This window comes from Gordionus sp. m RMFG-2023, chromosome 3, assembly GCF_954871325.1.
Source record: "Gordionus sp. m RMFG-2023 chromosome 3, tfGorSpeb1-WG-v2, whole genome shotgun sequence".
Taxonomy (NCBI): Eukaryota; Metazoa; Nematomorpha; class Gordioida; order Chordodea; family Parachordodidae; genus Gordionus; species Gordionus sp. m RMFG-2023.
Window position 1 is genome coordinate 24525812 of NC_088777.1, and position 22321 is coordinate 24548132.

A 22321-nucleotide genomic window follows, 5' to 3' on the forward strand; every position below is an offset into this window, starting at 1 on the left:
ATAAAATTTCTGATAGCTTTTTAGAAAATTTATTATTAATATCTAGTGAAATTGATATTTTAGATACATTTAATACAGAGGATATTATTACAGATTTTGCACTGACTTCTAAAAGACTATCTAGTCTTTTAATCGCATAGTCCATATATTTATATTTATATTAAACAGCAATAAATTTATGAATTTGTCATTATAATTTCCTTTTTTTAAATATTTAAATAAATTTATAAAATTAAAACTATTTTAAAACTTTAATTTACTAGTCCCTTTATAATTAGTCATTTTTAGGTAGCCTTTTGCTCCACATTTATTTATATTCATCATATTATTTTAAATATATTCAACATTAAAAAGTATTGTTACAATTATAATATATTTTTTTTAAATTTCGATCATTTTTATAATAATTATTCTTTATAATAATTCCCTATTTTCGATATAATACTAGTATATAATAAATAATATATTGCAATGTTATATATGTCGTTGTTTTTTTTGTAATTAAATTGCGAAGTCATTCATTTTTGATAAATATTTTTTTTGATTAAATTGTTAAGTCATTCATTTTTGATTATAAATATTTTTGATGATTATTTTGCACAATCATTTTGTTAAAAAAAACATAATTATATTATATATATTTATTTTGTAGTTAATATAAGAGAAAAAAAACAATATAAATCATTATTCTATTTTTCTTCGAAACTATTCCGATCATTTTATTGTTTTCTTGTGTTGATTTTGAAAATTTAAGACGAGTTTAGTGAAAGAGGAAAATAATAAAAAGCGAAGGTAAGTTATTAATAAATAATATATAAGCAGGACTCTTCAACCGGTATAAACCTGAAAGCAATCATTTAATAAAACTAGTAGCCTTTTATTTAAGCATAAATTAATCATTATGTAATAATAACGCCGCCGAAGGCGGCGAAAATTTTTAGGGGGGTAGATATATATTTTTGAGGGGGGTTTGCATCCAGTGAATATGCTGTCATGTAGACGCTGTATTTTATAATAAAGAAGAAAAATTATATTGTAATATATTGATATATGAAGAATAGATTTTGAAATAAAGAAATTGAAATTTAATAAATTCAATAATATGAGAAATATTTTAATGTCTACATACTTTTTATAAATAAATCTCTTATACTTATTTTAGCTCAAGGAGATATTAAGGAGCCATTAAAAAAATTTTTTTGCTTCAGGGGGCTATTCAAATTTTTTAGGGGGCTCGAGCCCCTGCGCGACCCCACCCCTAGCGACGCCACTGCCAACTGTATATAATAGAGGATTATATATATGTCTTTATGTATATTTACTTACTTTTTTTAAAGAAATCTCTTATACTTATTTGGGAATCCCGGAAAATAATTCCCCGGAAAAAAAATCCCGGAAAAAAATTCCCGGAAAATAAATCCCCGGAAAAAAAATCCCCGGAAATTAATTCCCCGGGAAAAAATCCCCAGGAAAATAATTCCCCGGAAAAAAAATACCCGGAAAATAATTCCCCGGAAAAAAATTCCCCAGAAAATAATTCCCAGGTAAATAATTCACCGGAAAAAAAATCCCCGGAATAAAATCCCCCTGGAAAATAATTCCCCGGAAAAAATTTCCCCACTATATATTGAATTGCTACATTGCTAAACTGCTTTGCTAAAAAGCAATCAATAAATTGTCTCCCGAATCCAGAAAAAGACTTCCGGAAGAGAGTATCAAGAGGACACTTAGAAATCGCAAAATAAAAAGGTTTCCTCCTATTCCGGCCACATTGGAAGAATTAAGCATTTCAGGTTAAATCATATTTATCTATAAATAACTTTTAATTGGAAATATCTTTTAATATTAGAGGAGTGGGCTACAACCGGATCTCCCACAAATGAGAGATTTCTTTTGCATGATAATGGCGGAGATTCTAATGAACGGATAATTATATTTGCCACCGATTATATGCTTAAAATGCTAGCCGAAACGAAAACTTGGTATATAGACGGGAATTTTAAATTGGCTCCTCATTTATTTTTGCAGCTATATGTAATTAGAATACCCTTTAAAACACTGTTTATAACAGCGGCATATTTCTTGTTACAAAGAAAAACGTATACAACATATGAAGAAATTTTTAAGATTTTACTCGAAAAAGCCCAAGAACGGAATTTAGTCATAGATCCGATAACAATTTTTATGGATTTTGAAAAGGCTGCAATCAATGCCGTCGAAAATACTCTAGGTTTCTTTTTACGATTTAATTACATCTATATACTATCGAGATATGATAGGACCTTGATTTTAAAATGTATTTTGGACCGTGGAACTTGAATTTTTTTTTAATTCTAATTTCCCTTTTCTGTTGTTTTTAAGAATATTTTAAACGATTTTTTTATGAGTGTAGGATGAACGAACCCATTTCTAGTAACACTGTGTGACAAATTTTGACTTGATTTTTTGGGAGAAAATAAAATAAACATGTTTTAAGACAGTAAATTCTTAGAAAATAATTCTTCAGAATTAATTTTATCAAAATTTTTAAATATTTTATTTGTGAATTATTATTTCGTTGATTTATTTATAGGGAATTTTTTCTCCTAATTTATTAATTTTGTAATTTTAATTATCTTATAAACGGAGATTTTTTTTCCGAGGAATTATTTTTCTAGATTCTTTTTTAATATAGCTTACATTTAATATATTTATTGTGGCTTTCGTTCTCTTCGCTACACTGCACAAAGTATGATTCCCAAACAATTTATTTTAAATGAAATAGTTACATTTCTCATATTTAAATAAATATATTATGCTAAGCTAACCTATCTCATATTTTATTTTTAATAAACCTTTTATCGGTCTGTTGTCTCACCCCCTCCTTCATTATTATATAGGATTTAACTTGTAATATACAATAAACTTATTGAATTTAAAACAAATTAAACAATAACTTAAAATTTATCGAATTTAAAAACATTTAATGGTAAATCTAAATATATTTCCGCGAATATGAAGTTGATGATTTATTTTCAAAAAAGATAGTCCAGCAGTAGTCCGTCAACATATTTATACGATTCTTGCCGGGAATTTAAATTGAAAACTTAAGACCCCCAAAACGAAATTCTTTACCATTTTTCTCAAAAAGCAATCGATAAAAAATTATAAAAATTAATAAATTTATAAGGAAATATAAGTCTAACACTATCACCAATTTTCAGGGATTTTCATTTGATAATTTTTAAAATATATCCGTATAAAGACCTAAATTTTACCATTTTTGAGATTTCGAAAAGTAGCCTTTATACAATAATATTTTTAAAACTTGACGTGAAGGGAAAACTTAGAAAACGAATTCTATCTCAATGTCAAATTCTGCACCAAAACTTGTTTTTATTTATTTTTTCTCCCATTTTTCTTGTCACACAGTGTAATTAATAAAAATTGATAAAGACATAATAATCTATATTTTTTCAACTTTTAGGTAGAGATATCAACATCCAAGGATGTTTTTATCATCTAACTCAATCAACTCATAGAAAGATTCAGGAATTGGGGTTAGAATCATCATATCGGAATGATCCAGTGTTATGCTTATTTGCAGCTATGATCGATGGATTAGCATTCTTACCTATACACGATGTCAAACGAGGTATGGAGTATTTAAAAACCATTGTATCGGATGAATACAAAGAATTATTGTTTTATTTTGATAAAAATTATGTGAATGGAGAATTGAGACATGGGAAAAACTCTCAAAGGCAAGTAGAGCCATTGTTCCCACCAGAAACATGGAATGTGTTCAATGTTACGATTGCTGGGGAAAATCGAACAAACAATGTATGTGAAGGATGGAATAACCGATTTAAGCATATTGTAGGCAACAAAAAACCGAAGATATGGGAACTACTCGAAAAAATAAGGATGGAAATAGCGGTTGATATGGGAAAAATCGGCCAATGGAATATTGGGACATACACTCCCAAATAAAATCGTATTTATGCAACGAAACAAACTATTTTAAAAAATTTATGCATTGATTATTTAGAAGAGAGAAGGGACTTGCCCAATTTTCTCTCTTCAATTGGAGAACATATACGTTCTAGAATTGTTTCTTTTGAATAATATAATTTATTATTCTATATATCATTTAATAAAATTATAATTATTTCTTTTCTGTAACTTTTGAAAAAAATTCATAAGCAAAATAATAATTGTTAGATTAGAAAAATATAATACTCACTGCTGATAATCACCTCTGGATGTATTTTGATTAAAGTGGTCAGCATTTTCATTACTTCTGGCAGTATTTAATTAAAATTGGGCAGTAAAAAATATAATTTTGCAAGTTTTATAGTGATTTTGTATTCAGTCAGTTAAATTCTTAAAGTAGGTAAATACTTCAGTAAAATAATTTTTATCAAATAGAGGGTATCAGATTGAATTGCTAATTTCCTATTTCGCCACAAAATTTATTAAATTATATTATTTAATAGTTTATCCTTGTAAAAACAAAAGTGGGCGCTATTTAAGAGTCAGTAAACTGTGAAAAGCCTTTTATCATATTTCTAAAAAAATGATTAAAATTTGTGTAAAAATAATTTTTCAATAAATACCTAAAAGTTGATGAAAGTGTGTAAAGGTGAACTAGATTTATTTAACTTTCGTTTTATTATTTAAAATCTCAAATCCTCGAAGAAATTTGACTTTAAAAAACATTTCTATTTAATTAAATACTGCAGAGCAGATCTGGGTCACGGGATTTTTTTTCCGGGGAATTATTTTCCTAGATTCAAATTTACTAGTAATATAATTTGAAAATTGTTCATTTTTGTTTTATATATCTATAAATACATATAAAACATAATCCCAAAAAATTATTTTCAAAATATTTTTTAGGATAATGCTTAGCACGTAAATATACACGTATAAAACAAAAATGAAGAGATTTTGATAAATAACGCCAGCAACATTTACTTTAGAAAATTTCCATTGTTTTACTATTCTAAACCTACTCATAAATTAAACATTAAAGAAACCTAAAATTTTTTTTTAATTTTTAGGTTTTTCATATGTATATATACCCAAATATAAAAAAAAGTGCTATCCAATCATCATTCCGTTTCCTAAAATGATACATATTAAAACATATAACGCCCTCTTACGGATATATATTTGTTAATTTTTAAAATTGAATAAAATGTATATTTGTTTTAATAAGCTAGAAAAATAAATTTCTTACTAATAATATTAAATAAAAATAAAATTATATACTATATCATTTAATCAGTATTCTTCATTTATAATAAAAAAATGATTTAAATATATTTTTAAAAAAGTTTAAAAAATTATCATTAAAAAAATATACGTAATAAATTTTTGATTGATTTATAATTGATTATGATTTATTGCTTTTTAGCAAAGCAGTTTAGCAATGTAGCAATTCAATATATAGTGGGGAAATTTTTTCCGGGGAATTATTTTCCAGGGGGATTTTATTCCGGGGATTTTTTTTCCGGTGAATTATTTACCTGGGAATTATTTTCTGGGGAATTTTTTTCCGGGGAATTATTTTCCGGGTATTTTTTTTCCAAAGAATTATTTTCCTGGGGATTTTTTCCCGGGGAATTAATTTCCGGGGATTTTTTTTCCGGGGATTTATTTTCCGGGATTTTTTTTCCGGGGAATCATTTTCCGCTTACCCTTATTTGGACCTTGAAAATATTTTTAGGAATAGGTATGATAATTTAATTTAAAAATAAATATACAGTTGATTAGTCATTTTGAACTCGGCTAATTACAATATTAAATTTGTTAGTTTCCAATTAATAATTGATTATATTTATTTAATCAGGGTTATATAATAATTTAAATAATAATAGTCAATTAAGCTTCAACTGTTAATGCTAAATTAATATTTAGTGAGTGATATTGATATTCTATTTTTAACACAGAATTTGATTGCAAGCTGACATAATGAAAATATAATTTATGTGTATTAATCTAATCTAATCTAATATTTAAAATTATATTCATTTATTAAAAATTTAAACATTAATTTTTAAATAATAAAATTAAATCTATATATTACTTAATAGAATTATAAAAGAAATCGTTCAGGGGCCAATCAAAAAAATTTATTTTTAGTTCAAGTTCAAGGGGTTAAGTTCCATTTAAAAAAATTTTTTTTGCTTCAGGGGGCTATTCAAATTTTTCAGGAGTCTAGAGCCCCTCCGCGCCTCCTCCTAGTGAGGCCACTGGTTAAGTTGGTCTCAGTGACCCCTATAACAAGGGGGGGTCCGAAGCAACTGCTTCTATAAATTTCTATGGGGGTACTTTTTTTTTTTAAAAAAAATTTTTTTATTTATTTTTTTTAAAAATTTTTATGGTCGATGTTTAGCAAATTAGTTTGTTATCCGATATTTCCTATCATAAAATTATTTTTCCACTTTCAAGATTTGGCGCAAAATTAAAATTTTATCAAAGGGAATAGTAATAATTTAAATATTAAATCTTTATATGATCATTTATAATTTTTAGATCATTGTCAAAATATGCCCAAAAATATTAACCAAAAAAAATATAAATGCTTGATTAAAAATTGTACATATCATAATATAATAGATGATAAATGGACAGATCATATTAGAAAAAGACATGGTGGGCTTAATTTTCACGATATAAAGAAAAGCTTTGAAATAGTGGCTTTTAAAAATATTTCTCAAAATTGGACAAATAGCAAAGTAATTTTTTTAATTGTTTATACTTATTTATAAAGGGTATTAAAACACAATTTAAGGAAAAAGAAGTAAAAATTGGCAAATCAATGCTGTTAGTATAATAAATATTTTTATTAATATGATTATTTTTTTAAAAGTGTACTAATAATGAAAATATGTTAGAAGAAAATATTATATCTGACTCAATGATCATAAAATTGGTGAACCAGAAGTTATTTTATTATTCTTATTTTTTATCTACTTTAATATTTTTTATAGGCAGACATAGAGCAGAGATTTGACAATGATGAAGAACAAGTAATACCTTATCTCTCTACTGGTAATAAATATTAATTTATCTTAAAATTTTAATGAATACAACAGGAAGAAAAAGAACTTACACCCATTAAGATTAATCTGAGTATGGCTATGGAACAAGAACAAGGTGAAGAACCACAACCAAAATTTTTATTAAAACACAAAAGTAATACCATAAAGAATTATTTTCAAGTACAACATTTAAAAAAATATTTATTATTAGATTATATTTGTTTTAAAATTAATAGGCAAAAGATATTATTTTAAAAGATACTTCAATGTCAATGTCTACTCACTCTTTTTCAGCTAAAGAAAAAGTTCAAGAAAAACAAGTAATATAATATTTAAATAAATATAAATTTATAATTATTATCATGTCAAAGATAAATATTATGGACACTACTACAGTCACAGAAGAGGATCAACATCAAGAAGAGATGCCATCTGGATCTGGTGTTGTGGGATTGATAATAATGGAGAATAATGAGTTATCAAAATCAGCAAAAGAAGTTAAACCCCGATTTAATGTGAAATATGTTATGTTTATTTTATCTTCCCTTCCCCTCCCTTTTCTTAGGAATTAAATGATCCCATCAATATTGTTGGAAAAAGAATTGACAAATTTATAATTGATAAATATCTAGAATTAGGAGCTCTCCAACCTAAACATTATTTATTCCCCAAAGATATTAATAATAGAAACAGACCTTTAATTAAAGTTTTTATTTTACCTTATCGTCTGCTTATAAATTTTTCTGCTTTCCCAAATTTAACAATTTTATATAAATATTTATTAACTATTCCTACTACATCATGTACTGCCGAAAGGGTCATGAGTAAAATTAAACTAATTAAAACAAGACTTCGTAGTGTCATGAAAGATCCATTTCTTAATAATTTAACCATTTTATCAATGGTAAATAATTTATTTAAACAATTAAATATTGATGAAATTATAAATTCTTTTGCTTTCTCTTCCCCTAATTTATCTAAATTATTAATTTAAAAATAATATTTTTAAAGCATATATTTTTTACATTATATTTATATTATAATAAATATTGATGCAATAAAAATTATTTTTGAAATTTATTGGTGTTAAAAAATAATTTACAATGGGGGGGGGGGTACTTTAGGGGGTATTCTGCTTCTATACCTCAAAAAGTATAGGGGTCACTGGTTGGTCTTATGGGTGTTTATTGTAAGGCGGCCAATTTTTAGATTGTTAATTTTTTATCGATGTTAGAAAATTTAAGGTTTAAAAGCGTTATAAAGATTATTTTTATTTTTAAATTATGTATTTAGCTGATTCTTCTTTCGGCATGCTAATTATTCAATTTTTTTGATCTTTAAAAGAGCAAGATATTTGAAGATTTTTAAATTTTGAGGAAATGTTAAATCCTGTATAAAATCATCAGAATAATTCCACCCCACAACCAAATTAGTCAATTAATTGAATTAATCAGAGCTTTTATTTAGTAATTTTTATTTGTTTTTGAATACCATTCATATTTTAATGTATTTTGGGAATCTGTGTATAAATTTAAAATTTTGTTTTATAAGTATTTAAAAAAATTATTTATTGAATTGAAAAAGCTTTTAATTATTATTGACGGATGGCATGTCAAAATTGATGCTAAGTTGATTTATAGAAAATAGATATTTTATCGTCAATTATTATATCCTGACACAGGTTATTTTTACTTTTGTTTTATCTTCTTTATTTTACTTTTGCTCCCTTTTCTCTCTCCTTATTCTGTATCGAACTTTTCCTTTCATCTATTATTTGCTATCAATTTTCTCATCTTAAAATTAGGTCCCCCTTTGCCTTTAAAATCTATTATGTATATAAGCATCTTATGGGTGTGGGCTGTGCTTATTTTGTCCTTTCCTCATCAGCCCATAGACGTTTAAGTAATAGTCCTTGGACTATTACGCGTATAAGTACGTGCGGCTTGCCCACAAACGTGTGAGGGGCTCCTCATTTTTATTCCCTTTTTAATTTGTCCAGTCAGATGGATTATGAGGAAAACCTAACGTAGCTCTGTTGTTTCCACAACTAGAGGGCGAAAACGTTCTATATCACGTATCACGTAATTTAGTATTTTCAAGCTATTCCCAATTTTTCTTATTAGAATGAATTTAGCAAAGGTTAACCTTATTTTTCTTATAAGTTACCTTCATATAATATGTTAGTTTAATTTATTTTGGTAATTAAATTATTTATTATGCCTAATTAAATTTAGCTATATATAAATATTTTATTTGAATATAATGAAATTTATATAATATGGAAATGGAGCTTACCACAATGAAATTAATAAAAAATAATAAAGTTTTATGATTTTTTGAGATTATGGTTAGCTATATTTTTGATAAATTATTTATAGCAAGAAAATAATTACATGGTTATGAGTGAAGAAGAAGCAACAAAATATGTTACACAATTAGCTGAAGATGCATGTACTAAAGGGGATTATAAACCAATATCAATTTCTGCTTACACAAGTATGATTATAAATTTTGAAAATCACTCGATATTTATTCAAATATGTAAATAAATTTAACATAATATAAAAGTTGATATTATAAGTATATTTTATAGAATTTTATTTTATAGTATTTTATATGAAATTTGTATTTTTCTTAATGCAAATAAAATATTAAAATGTTGGTTATAAATATTTATTTGGGCTAGAAAATTTTATAATTATTAAATAAATTAAGAAACTTTATACAATAAAAGTGTTTATCAAAGTTTAATTCATAAAAATAGAGAATTCTTCAGGTCAACCCAGTAGATTCTCATCTCCCCTTTTTATATTTTCCATAAACCTAGACATTACTACTTCAAACCTATTGCAACTTGTAGGTCGACCAGATTTCCCATCTTTCTTTTTGTCAGACAGATGAATATGTCCCTGAGATAGTTTGGCTATTCTCCACTCATATTTTGTCATAAGTTTATGGCAAACTTGAATCTATCCAAAATTTATAATTATCTTAATAATTTTTGACAAAACAATTTCGGATTAGGCAGTAATGGGATGTGAAATTACTGTCACACCTGAATAAATTTTTAATTAGGTGTGATGGGCCTTGCCAAAAATTTTGCCAGGTGTGATATGGAAATTTTAATTTTTAAAATTGATTTTTATAAATATAAATTTGCAATTTTATAATTTAATATAGTTCTTTTTGAATAAAGAATAATTTTTGAAAACAAAAAAACTTTGCATATAAACAACATTGTCATAAAAATTAAATTGAATGATAAAAATTAGATTGAATGAAAAAAAAATCTCTCAACTCTCGTTCAGCAATGGAAATCTGAGAATAAATAAATTTAACTAAATATATTTTATTTTCATTTATCTTTACTATATAAACTAATCATTTGCACTCAAATTATAGTTAGTCAATATTTATAGGAAGATTAAACATCTTAACTTATTGTTTAAATTTTCTCATATTTACCTACAAATCTAAAATACTCAATTATAATTATTTAATGTATAGATAACAATAGTTTTTCCTTTATATATAGATTAACAAGTTTTTTTAAAAAATGTACATTTTATTAATTTATCTTTTCTCTATATGTTCTTAAGGTATATTTTTTTAAGCCTTTCCTTTGCCTCTTAATTGTTTGAAAGGGTTTAACCTTAAGACTAAAGTTTTTGAATGATTTACCACTGATCATAATAAATGTACAATGATTGTAGAGTCTTGCACATACTTAATACTTAAATTTTTATTAATATTCAAAGAATGTTCGGTAATCTGAGCACAGATTATTTTCCCACAATAAATCAAGTTGATATATATAAACAAAAATTAATAAAATTTTGACAAACTTCTGAAAATGATACAATAATTATCAAAACCCTAAAAAAACAGGACAAAATTTCTCAATAAAGAAAAGATGCCACTACATAAGGTAGGCTTAATTCTAGATCTGAATAAAAGTTTTATGTTTTTCATAGATGAAGAAGTGTAAGATATATAAACCAACCTTATAAATTCTAAATGATATGAAATTAGATGGTATGCATAAGTCAATGGTAACTATTATTTATAACTTTTCTAATTCATCCTACACACATAAAAAAAACCGTATATTTAAGATGAAACATTTAGAGAATTTCTAGGTGATTCTGATGAAGCATCAACATCTAAAAATAAAAGTAGATTCATACTTAAACAAATAACAATGACAATATTTTGCAGTTTTAGAAGCAGGAAAGTTCATTTTCTTTCTTCGAGAAAGTTAGCTACTAAAATTTTGTTAGCTGCTGCATAGGCTTCTAATGAAAGGTTATTTTCTATAGCCAATCGCTTATCAGAGGAAGGGCGAACACAATTGTGGATTTGGAATTGGCCTTGAGCGATTATTTATGCATATTTTACATATAGAAAATATTCGGATGTTTCTCCTTTTCTAAGATGACATCACAACTGCAAATTATAATATTTTATTTATCAAGCTTCATTGCTTACGTGTGATTTGATTAAAAATTTAAATTTTATAAAATAAAATTCCAATAAAATTTCAATAAAAAAAATACGTCATGGTAAAAATAATATTTTTTTTTTCCTTTTTAGCTTTCACCTTTTCTGGAGGTAAGCTCCTTCACTAATCTATTATATTATTACTCATGCTATCTATTTTTATCTTTGTATTCTGATCGATTTCATTTGTATCGATCACCGGTGTATCATTTTCGAGGTCAAAGTATCTTGATCTCCCACCGGTGTATCAAATCAGTATCGACCAGATATCTCACCTGAGTATTCCCAACACGGAGTTATCAAATCGACAGATATCCCAATCCTGATTTCCCATATATTTGTATTTCTGATCGATTTCATTTGTATCGATCACCGGCGTATCACTATCGAGGCCAACTTGATCTCCCCCACCGGTGTGTGAAATTAATATCGACCAGATATCCCACCTGAGTATTCCTCACACTGAATTATCAAATCAACAGATATTCCAATCCTGATCTCCCACTGGTATCAATCCCGATGGATCTCCCACCGGAGTATCGTTATCAAGTCCATTGCAACTTGGTAGACATTGAGCTTGAACGGCCCCCGAGGTCACCATCATCCCATCATCCTAGCGCTTGCCAAGTAATCGTTACCATTTGACCCACGAGTTCAGCTGGCCGTCTTTTTTGGTTTATTGGACAAGTATCCTAGCACCCGGCTGTCCAAGCCTGTCGGTGACCGGGTTTGCATTTCTCAGCTCAGAAATTTATCATATCATATGTCTAAAGCCATACATCATCGAAGAAAAATCCCAAAATTTTTAGCTCCTTACCAGGATTGAACCTGCGTCCTCTGCATTCTTCTGTTTCCAAGCATACATCTAACCCATTAGGCCACTCCAATAATTCTTTGTTAATGATTTCTTTTTTAAATAAAAATTTTGATTTATAAATTGTCTTACTTTGTGTTATTAATATGAAATTAGAGAAATAAAAACTATGATAGAATAAATTCACAAAGCCTAAAAATATAGTAATAAAGTTTTGAGACTTCGAATTTTTTTCCAATAATTTATTTATTTTTCCATCTGTTACTTTTTACTAAAATTTATAATTTTTATAATTAATTAATTCAATTAATATTTGATTAATATGTTTTGTACAAATCCATAAAATCTCCAGATTATTTTTCAAGAAAAGGATTGCGTAAATTGACAAATTGGATGACTATCATAAAATAAAGAAAGAAAAATATATTTGTCCTAAATGTCGCAATTTTATAGGAAAAATTTTATAAATTTGTGTTATCAAGTAAGCTTCGCAATCCCAGTAGAGTTACATTTCTTTGTTACTAATCATGGGAAAAGGGCATGCGACGGAATAGGGGGAACCGATAAACGCTTGGCTCGTGGGCCAGTTTACAGCGACCTTATGATAATTAAATAAAATCTCCCCATGAATTCCTTAAATTCGCTAAGGAAAATATAAAAAATATTTATTTTCCCTATAAATCATTAAAGAATATCAAAATGAGCAAGAATTTTTAGAAGAACGATTTTCAAGAGTTCTTTCCATTCCCGGGACACAAAAAATTTATGCAGTCTATCCTGTTATTTTATCACAAATAAATACAAAAATATATTCCTGTGCCATTCAAGCTAAACTAGAAAATATCCAAAATAGAGGCGAAATATCAACAAATAATATTAAAGGGTATGAAACATGTTCTTATCATAATGAATGGTGGGTGGCATATATTAAAGACATTATTAGAAATGCTGATTTTTACATCCAAGAATACTTTCTCAATCCTTTTATTATCTATCAATACCAGATATTCTAATTATCCCGAAAAATGATATTATCACTATTGTTTACTTCTTGACAGCCACGGGAAGAACCTACATTTTAACTAATGGTAAATCCAAAATGGCAATCTATAAATTAAATTCAAGGAGATTTAATTAAAATTATTTTAAATATTTTATTATGAAATATAGTGATGTTAAAAGTTACTTTTGAAACATAACTAGTTACAGTTACTAGTTACATTGGCAAAAACATAACTAGTTACATTTTTACAAAAGTAACTAGTTATTAGTTACAGTTAGTGTTGCGTAATCGGCTAAAAACTACGCCTAAGCCTAATAAGGCTAAGCCTAAAAATCGGCTAAGCTTAATTAGGCTAAGCCTAATCGGCTAAGCCTAATTAGGTAAGCCTAAAAATCGGCTAAAACTAAAAATCGGCTAAGCCTAATTAGGTTAAGCCTAAAAATTGGCTAAGCCTATATATATCTGCTAAAATTAAATTAGTCAAAATTCTGCATCGATGCTTAGTATTAATTATTATTTATTTATTTTAGTAAAATAATTTATTTTATTTATATTTAATGTAAATATTTTATTATTATCAACAAATAAACATGATATGATTTAATATTTTTTATTTATATTATTATATTTTGAAATGAAAATAAATTTATTTATTTGATGTTATTTTAATAAAAAAAATAATATGCTGCTATATTGTAAAATTGTAATATTCTTTTTAATATAATTTATTAGTGATTTTTACAATCTTCTTTATAAATACATCTTTTATTGAGATTGTAAATTTTATTAGATAAATAAACAATCTTTTAGGTGAAATCTTTTATAATTTTTTTATCATTTAAAATTATCTATTTTTTATTAAATGAGGTGGATTTTATGAAACTTTTTTGATGATTTTATATTATCTTTTTAAGGATAATATTTTAATGTGACAATTGTCATAATCGTTATTTTATAAGTTTTTTGAATTTTTTTGAAGAAAATAGGTTAAAAAAAGTATTAATAACATGTGTAAATATAAATTTAGTGAAGATGTACCAAAGAAAAGTGACAATTGTCATAATCGCTATTTTTAAAGTTTTTTGATTTTTTTTGACGACAATATGTTAAAATAAGTATTAATAACATGTTTAAATAAAAATTTAGTGAAGATGTACCATAGAAAATTGGCAATTGTCATAATAGTTATTTTTAAAGTTTTTTGAATTTTTTTGAAGAAAATATGTTAAAATAAGTATTAAAAACATGTTTAAATAAAAATTTAGTGAAGATGTACCATAGAAAAGTGACAAATGTCATAATCGTTATTTTATACGTTTTTTGAATTTTTTTGAAAAAAATATGTTAAAATAAGTATTAAAAACATGTTTAAATAAAAATTTAGTGAAGATGTACCATAGAAAAGTGACAATTGTCATAATCGTTATTTTATACGTTTTTTGAAATTTTTTGAAGAAAATATGTTAAAATAAGTATTAAAAACATGTTTAAATAAAAATTTAGTGAAGATGTACCATAGAAAAGTGACAATTGTCATAATCGTTATTTTATACGTTTTTTGAATTTTTTTGAAGAAAATAGGTTAAAATAAGTAGTAAAAACATGTTTATATAAAAATTTAGTGAAGATGTACCATAGAAAAGTGACAATTGTCATAATCGTTATTTTATAAGTTTTTGGAATTTTTTTGAAGAAAATTTGTTAAAATAAGTATTAATAACATGTGTAAATATAAATTTAGTGAAGATGTACCATAGAAAAGTGACAATTGTCATAATCGTTATTTTATACGTTTTTTGAATTTTTTTGAAGAAAATATGTTAAAATAAGTATTAAAAACATGTTTAAATAAAAATTTAGTGAAGATGTACCATAGAAAAGTGACAATTGTCATAATCGTTATTTTATACGTTTTTTGAATTTTTTTGAAGAAAATAGGTTAAAATAAGTAGTAAAAACATGTTTAAATAAAAATTTAGTGAAGATGTACCATAGAAAAGTGACAATTATCATAATCGTTATTTTATAAGTTTTTGGAATTTTTTTGAAGAAAATTTGTTAAAAAAAGTATTAATAACATATGTAAATATAAATTTAGTGAAGATGTACCAAAGAAAAGTGACAATTGTCATAATCGCTATTTTTAAAGTTTTTTGATTTTTTTTGACGACAATATGTTAAAATAAGTATTAATAACATGTTTAAATAAATTTAGTGAAGATGTACCATAGAAAATTGACAATTGTCATAATAGTTATTTTTAAATTTTTTGAATTTTTTTGAAGAAAATATGTTAAAATAAGTATTAAAAACATGTTTAAATAAAAATTTAGTGAAGATGTACCATAGAAAAGTGACAATTGTCATAATCGTTATTTTATACGTTTTTTGAATTTTTTTGAAGAAAATATGTTAAAATAAGTATTAAAAACATGTTTAAATAAAAATTTAGTGAAGATGTACCATAGAAAAGTGACAATTGTCATAATCGTTATTTTATACGTTTTTTGAATTTTTTTGAAGAAAATAGGTTAAAATAAGTAGTAAAAACATGTTTAAATAAAAATTTAGTGAAGATGTACCATAGAAAAGTGACAATTATCATAATCGTTATTTTATAAGTTTTTGAAATTTTTTTGAAGAAAATTTGTTAAAATAAGTATTAATAACATGTGTAAATATAAATTTAGTGAAGATGTACCATAGAAAAGTGACAATTGTCATAATCGTTATTTTATAAGTTTTTTGAATTTTTTTGAAGAAAATATGTTAAAATAAGTATTGATAACATGTTTAAATAAAATTTAGTGAAGATGTACCATAGAAAATTGACATTGTCATAATGGTTATTTTTAAAGTTTTTTGACAAAAATATGTTAAAATAAGTATTAATAACATGTGTAAATATAAATTTAGTGAAGACAATGAAAAGTGACAATTGTCATAATCGTTATTTTTAAAGTTTTTTGAATTTTTTTGACGAAAATATGTTAAAATAAGTATTAAATTAATAACATGTGTAAATATAAGTGAAGATGTACTCTAGATAAGCGACAATTTTCATAATCATTATTTTTTAAATTTTTTGATTTTTGTTGACGAAATAATAACATGTGTAAATAAAAATTTAGTGAAGATGTACTATAGAAAAGTGACAATTGTCATAATCGTTATATTTTTAAAATTTCTTTGATGTAAATGGGTAAAAATATAGATTGTAAAATTAAAATTGCCTGAGTATATGCCATAGAAACACATATGGTAATAATAGATTCTTCCCCAAAAACAGGAGCAAATTGGCATTTTATTACATTTGTTCATCGGGTCAGAAATTAATATGCAAAATTTATATCATAATATCTAATCCTAATTTAGAAATTATTATTTTTTTACCAATTTTCATCAGACAATCTTGTTTAAAATTTGGGTAAACTTTTTTTTCTATTTTAAAATCAATATCGATGCAAGTTAATTTTCGTCAAAAAAAATCAAAAAACTTTAAAAATAACGATTATGACAATTGTCGCTTATCTAGAGTACATCTTCACTAAATTTTATTTAAACATGTTATCAATACTTATTTTAAAATATCTTTGTCAATAAAATTCAAAAAACTTTAAAAATAACAATTATGACAAATGTCACTTTTCATTGGTACATCTTCACTAAATTTATATTTACACATGTTATTAATACTTATTTTAACATATTTTCGTTAAAAAAATTCAAAAAACTTTAAAAATAACGATTATGACAATTGTCACTTTTCTATGGTACATCTTCACTAAATTTATATTTACACATGTTATTAATACTTATTTTAACAAATTTTCGTCAAAAAACTTTAAAATTAACCATAATGACAATTGTCACTTTTCATTGGTACATCTTCACTAAATTTATATTTACACATGTTATTAATTCTTATTTAACATATTTTCGTCAAAAAAATTCTAAAAACTTTAAAAATAACGATTATGACAATTGTCACTTTTCTATGGTACATCTTCACTAAATTTATATTTACACATGTTATTAATACTTATTTTAACAAATTTTCGTCAAAAAAATTCAAAAAACTTTAAAATTACTATTATGACAATTGTCACTTTTCATTGGTACATCTTCACTAAATTTATATTTACACATGTTATTAATTCTTATTTTAACATATTTTCGTCAAAAAAATTCGAAAAACTTTAAAAATAACGATTATGACAATTGTCACTTTTCTATGGTACATCTTCACTAAATTTATAGTTACACATGTTATTAATACTTATTTTAACAAATTTTCTTCAAAAAAATTCCAAAAACTTATAAAATAACGATTATGACAATTGTCACTTTTCTATGGTACATCTTCACTAAATTTTTATTTAAACATGTTATTAATTCTTATTTTAACATATTTTCGTCAAAAAAATTCGAAAAACTTTAAAAATAACGATTATGACAATTGTCACTTTTTTATGGTACATCTTCACTAAATTTATATTTACACATGTTATTAATACTTATTTTTACAAATTTTCTTCAAAAAAATTCAAAAAACTTTAAAATTAACCATTATGACAATTGTCACTTTTCATTGGTACATCTTCACTAAATTTATATTTACACATGTTATTAATTCTTATTTTAACATATTTTCGTCAAAAAAATTCGAAAAACTTTAAAAATAACGATTATGACAATTGTCACTTTTCTATGGTACATCTTCACTAAATTTATATTTACACATGTTATTAATACTTATTTTAACAAATTTTCGTCAAAAAAATTCAAAAAACTTTAAAATTAACTATTATGACAATTGTCACTTTTCATTGTACATCTTCACTAAATTTATATTTACACATGTTATTAATTCTTATTTTAACATATTTTCGTCAAAAAAATTCGAAAAACTTTAAAAATAACGATTATGACAATTGTCACTTTTCTATGGTACATCTTCACTAAATTTATATTTACACATGTTATTAATAATTATTTTAACAAATTTTCGTCAAAAAAATTCAAAAAACTTTAAAATTAACCATTATGACAATTGTCACTTTTCATTGGTACATCTTCACTAAATTTGTATTTACACATGTTATTAATACTTATTTTAACATACTTTCTTCAAAAAAATTCAAAAAACTTATAAAAGAACGTTTATGACAATTGTCACATTAAAATATTATCCTTAAAAAGATCATATAAAATAACATCAAAAAAGTTTCATAAAATCCACCTCATTTAATAATAAATAGATAATTTTAAAAAAATGATAAAAGATTTCACCTAAAAGATTGTGTATTTATCTAATAAAATTTACAATATAATTCCTCAATAAAAGATGTATTTACAAAGAAGATTGTGAAAATCACTAATAAATTATATTTAAAGAATATTACATTTTTACAATATAGCAGCATATTATTTTTTTTTATTAAAAAAACATCAAATAAATAAATTTATTTTCATTTCAAAATATAATAATATAAATAAAAAATATTAAATCCTATCATGTTTATTTGTTGATAATAATAAAATATTTACATTAAATATAAATAAAATAAATTATTTTACTAAAATAAATAAATAATAATAGGTTTAGCCGATTTTTAGGCTTAGCCTAATTAGGTTTAGCCGATTTTTAGGCTTAGCCTAATTAGGCTTAGCCGATTTTTAGGCTATACCTAATTAGGCTTAGCCGATTTTTCCACCTAAAATCTCGGCTAAGCCGTTTTTAGTCGGCTAAAATTAGCCGATTACGCAACACTAGTTACAGTTATTTTCAAAAGTAATTAGTTACTTACTTTATACATCATTCATATGCGCATTATTTATTTATTGAATGCATTTATTTAATATAAAAAAAATTAGGATAAACAAAGTATAATCAGTTATTTAAAATAATATACAATTTATTTATATAAAAAAATATCGCAAAATTGAATATTTACATCGAATATAAAAATATATATTTGCATTGAAAAAAAACATTTATTTTTCATAAAAATTAGAATCTAATAAATGTTTATTTGCTTTTAACAACAAATTAATTTCAAAGTTATTATCTAGGAGACATGCTCGTTTATCTCCAAAAATGAGCTTACCTAGACTGAACAAGCCCTCTACGGGAGCACTGGATGTTAGAACAACATTATATTTAATAAAGAGTAATTTTAACTTTGGAAAATCGTTATATAAAGAAAAAGTGTTGTTATTAGATTTGATAAAGTTTTCTATAAGTTCATTATCCAGAATATTTTGGCGTTTTAGGTCAAAAAATCCAACTACATCAAGTGATGTTGGTTTTAAGCATGATTCATTCGTCTGGGATTCACTTTGAGGTATTAAGGTAAATTTGAACGGGAAATTATAACAATCAGACATTTTCATAAAATTTTAAATTAATAAATTTAATTTAAAAATAAATTTAATTTAAAATTAATTTATCACAACATGATAAAAATAAAATTAATTATTTGAATATATATTTAAAAGTAACTAGTTACTTTTGGCAGTTACATTTCAAAAATTATAACTAGTTACAGTTACTAGTTACAATTTTAAAAATATAACTAGTTACAGTTATTTTTTAGCCAATAAAGCCATATAAATAATTATTAGCGCCACCTGGCGAATTTTACAAAAATGGGATTTTTCCTAATTATTTTTTTTGGGCCACTCAAATTTTTATGAACAGTTCTTTGTACTCCTTACAAAATAACTGAAATTTAGGCAAAAAATTATTCTAGCATTTTGAGTTTACTTAGGATAAAAAATGAGCCTAGTGCATTTATAAAGTTATCTCAATTTTAAATAATCATTTTTTTCGAAAAATGACCAAGCACGGCTATTTTGAAGCCCTATATCTCCGATTCTAATAGTTAAGAGGCTAATATTTTGGATTCGTTAATTACAACACTTTATTAACTTATATACCAAATTTTAACAAAATTTGAGATGGTCGGGTTGCAATCGATTTGATATGGAATGAGCCTGGAGATTTTGCTCTTAGATGGCATGTTTGGACATTTATTTGCCAAATCTCGAGGCTTACATAATGTTATTTTGGCTAAAATCTTAATAAGGCCGTTTATAAAATTAATCCAAATCGAGCTTTTTAACCACACTATACCCGCGATTAAAAATTCGATATATTTTTTTTTAAATTTCAAGCTAATATTTTGATTAATACAATTAAAATAAATTACAATATACGCTTATTCTCTGTCTAACTTAAATACGAAATCTGTAAAAATTAAGCAAATTATTTATGATTACGGCTACACCGATCCACATTCTTTTTCATTCTCCGATCCGATCCAGTATTTATTTCAAAGAGCACCGATCTGATACCGATATTTACATTGATTTTTTTTGTCATTAATTTTTATAATGAATAGAATAGTAAAACTCTGTGTTCCAATTTAAAAAAAGGGTTTTAATCAGAACATACACTTATCCCAGCTGTTAAAAATCAAAAAATTCTAAAAATAATCTTATGTTTAAATTTGTATAAAGGGTTATATTTATAAGATATATATATAATAAATTTTATTTTATTAAATCCAGAGTTGTTAAAGTAGCGCGCTACTTGTAGCGCGCTACTTAGCGCGCTATCTTTTTTGGTAGCTATAGCTAATAGCCGCTACTTTTTTTAAATTATTTAATTTTATAGCGCGCTACTTTTTTTAAAAGTAGCTAAGTAGCGCGCTACTTCGCTACTTTTAAAAAATATAATGAATGTAAGTATAAACATGAAAATTTAAATATAATATCATAATTAATTATAATTTTTATAATTTATTATTTAATTTTGAAATTTAAATATATTTTCAATTTTTAATTTATATTTTCAATCTGTGTTAATAATCTAAAATGGCATCGTCCATGGATATCCAAATCCTTGAAAGTGATTCAGATATGGAAGATTCAATGGAAGAAAATGTACTTAATAGCTCTAATAACGTTTTTCCATTCCCTAAATTTGAAAAATTTTTTAAAATAAATATTAAACAAAATCTGGATTCAAATTCATGTGCTTAAAATGTAAAAAAAATATATCATCAAATCAATCGAGTAGCTATAATCTGAAGAAACACCTAAAGGTAAATTGTTATTTTTACATTATAATATTATTTATTTTATTAGACTGTTCACGCCAATTGCTATAAGGAAATAGAGAAACATATAAAAAAATTTGGTATAGGAGAATCTTCATTCAAAAAGACATACTATCCAAACCAAATTAACTGAAAATAAACATGCCAATATTTCACAAAAATTGGTTGATAAAGTTATTGTTGATTTTATTATTGACACAGTTCAGCCAGTGTCTTTGGTTGATAATCCATCATTTACTCTGATGATTAAAACTTTATCCCCTGGCACAACAGTTTTATGTTGCCAGACACTTATGAATAAAATAGCCGACAACTTCAAAGTGATGAAAGATGCTCTAATAGTAGAGTTATCATGGTAAGCGGAAAATAATTCCCCGGAAAAAAAATCCCGGAAAAAAATTCCAGGAAAAAAAATCCCCGGAAATTAATTCCCTGGAAAAAAAATCCCCGGAAAATAAATTCCCGGAAATTAATTACCCGGAAAAAAAATACCCGGAAAATAATTGCCCGGAAAAAAATTCCCCAGAAAATAATTTCCAGGTAAATAATTCTCCGGAAAAAAAATCCCCGGAATAAAATTCCCCTGGAAAATAATTCCCCGGAAAAAATTTCCCCACTATACATTGAATTGCTAATGCATTGCTAAACTGCATTGCTAAAAGGCAATCAATCATTATCAATTATAAATCAATCAAAAATTTATTACGTATATTTTTTTTAATGATAATTTTTTAAACTTTTTTTAAAATATATTTAAATCATTTTTTTATTATAAATGAAGAATACTGATTAAATGATATAGTATATAATTTTATTTTTATTTAATATTATTAATAAGAAATTTATT

General features: G+C 24.8%; 1 protein-coding gene across 1 annotated transcript in view; it reads left to right on the forward strand.

Annotated features, from left to right (window-relative positions):
• Positions 1-9014: 9014 nt before the first annotated feature.
• LOC135925867 (transcriptional repressor CTCFL-like) overlaps positions 9015-22321 on the forward strand; it is a 35574-nt gene continuing 22267 nt past the window's right edge. Inside the window, exons 1-2 of the mRNA XM_065461407.1 lie at positions 9015-9170; positions 9410-9527. Coding sequence (XP_065317479.1) covers positions 9156-9170; positions 9410-9527 — 133 coding nt within the window. The 5' untranslated portion in view covers positions 9015-9155. The remainder of the gene's footprint in view (positions 9171-9409; positions 9528-22321) is intronic.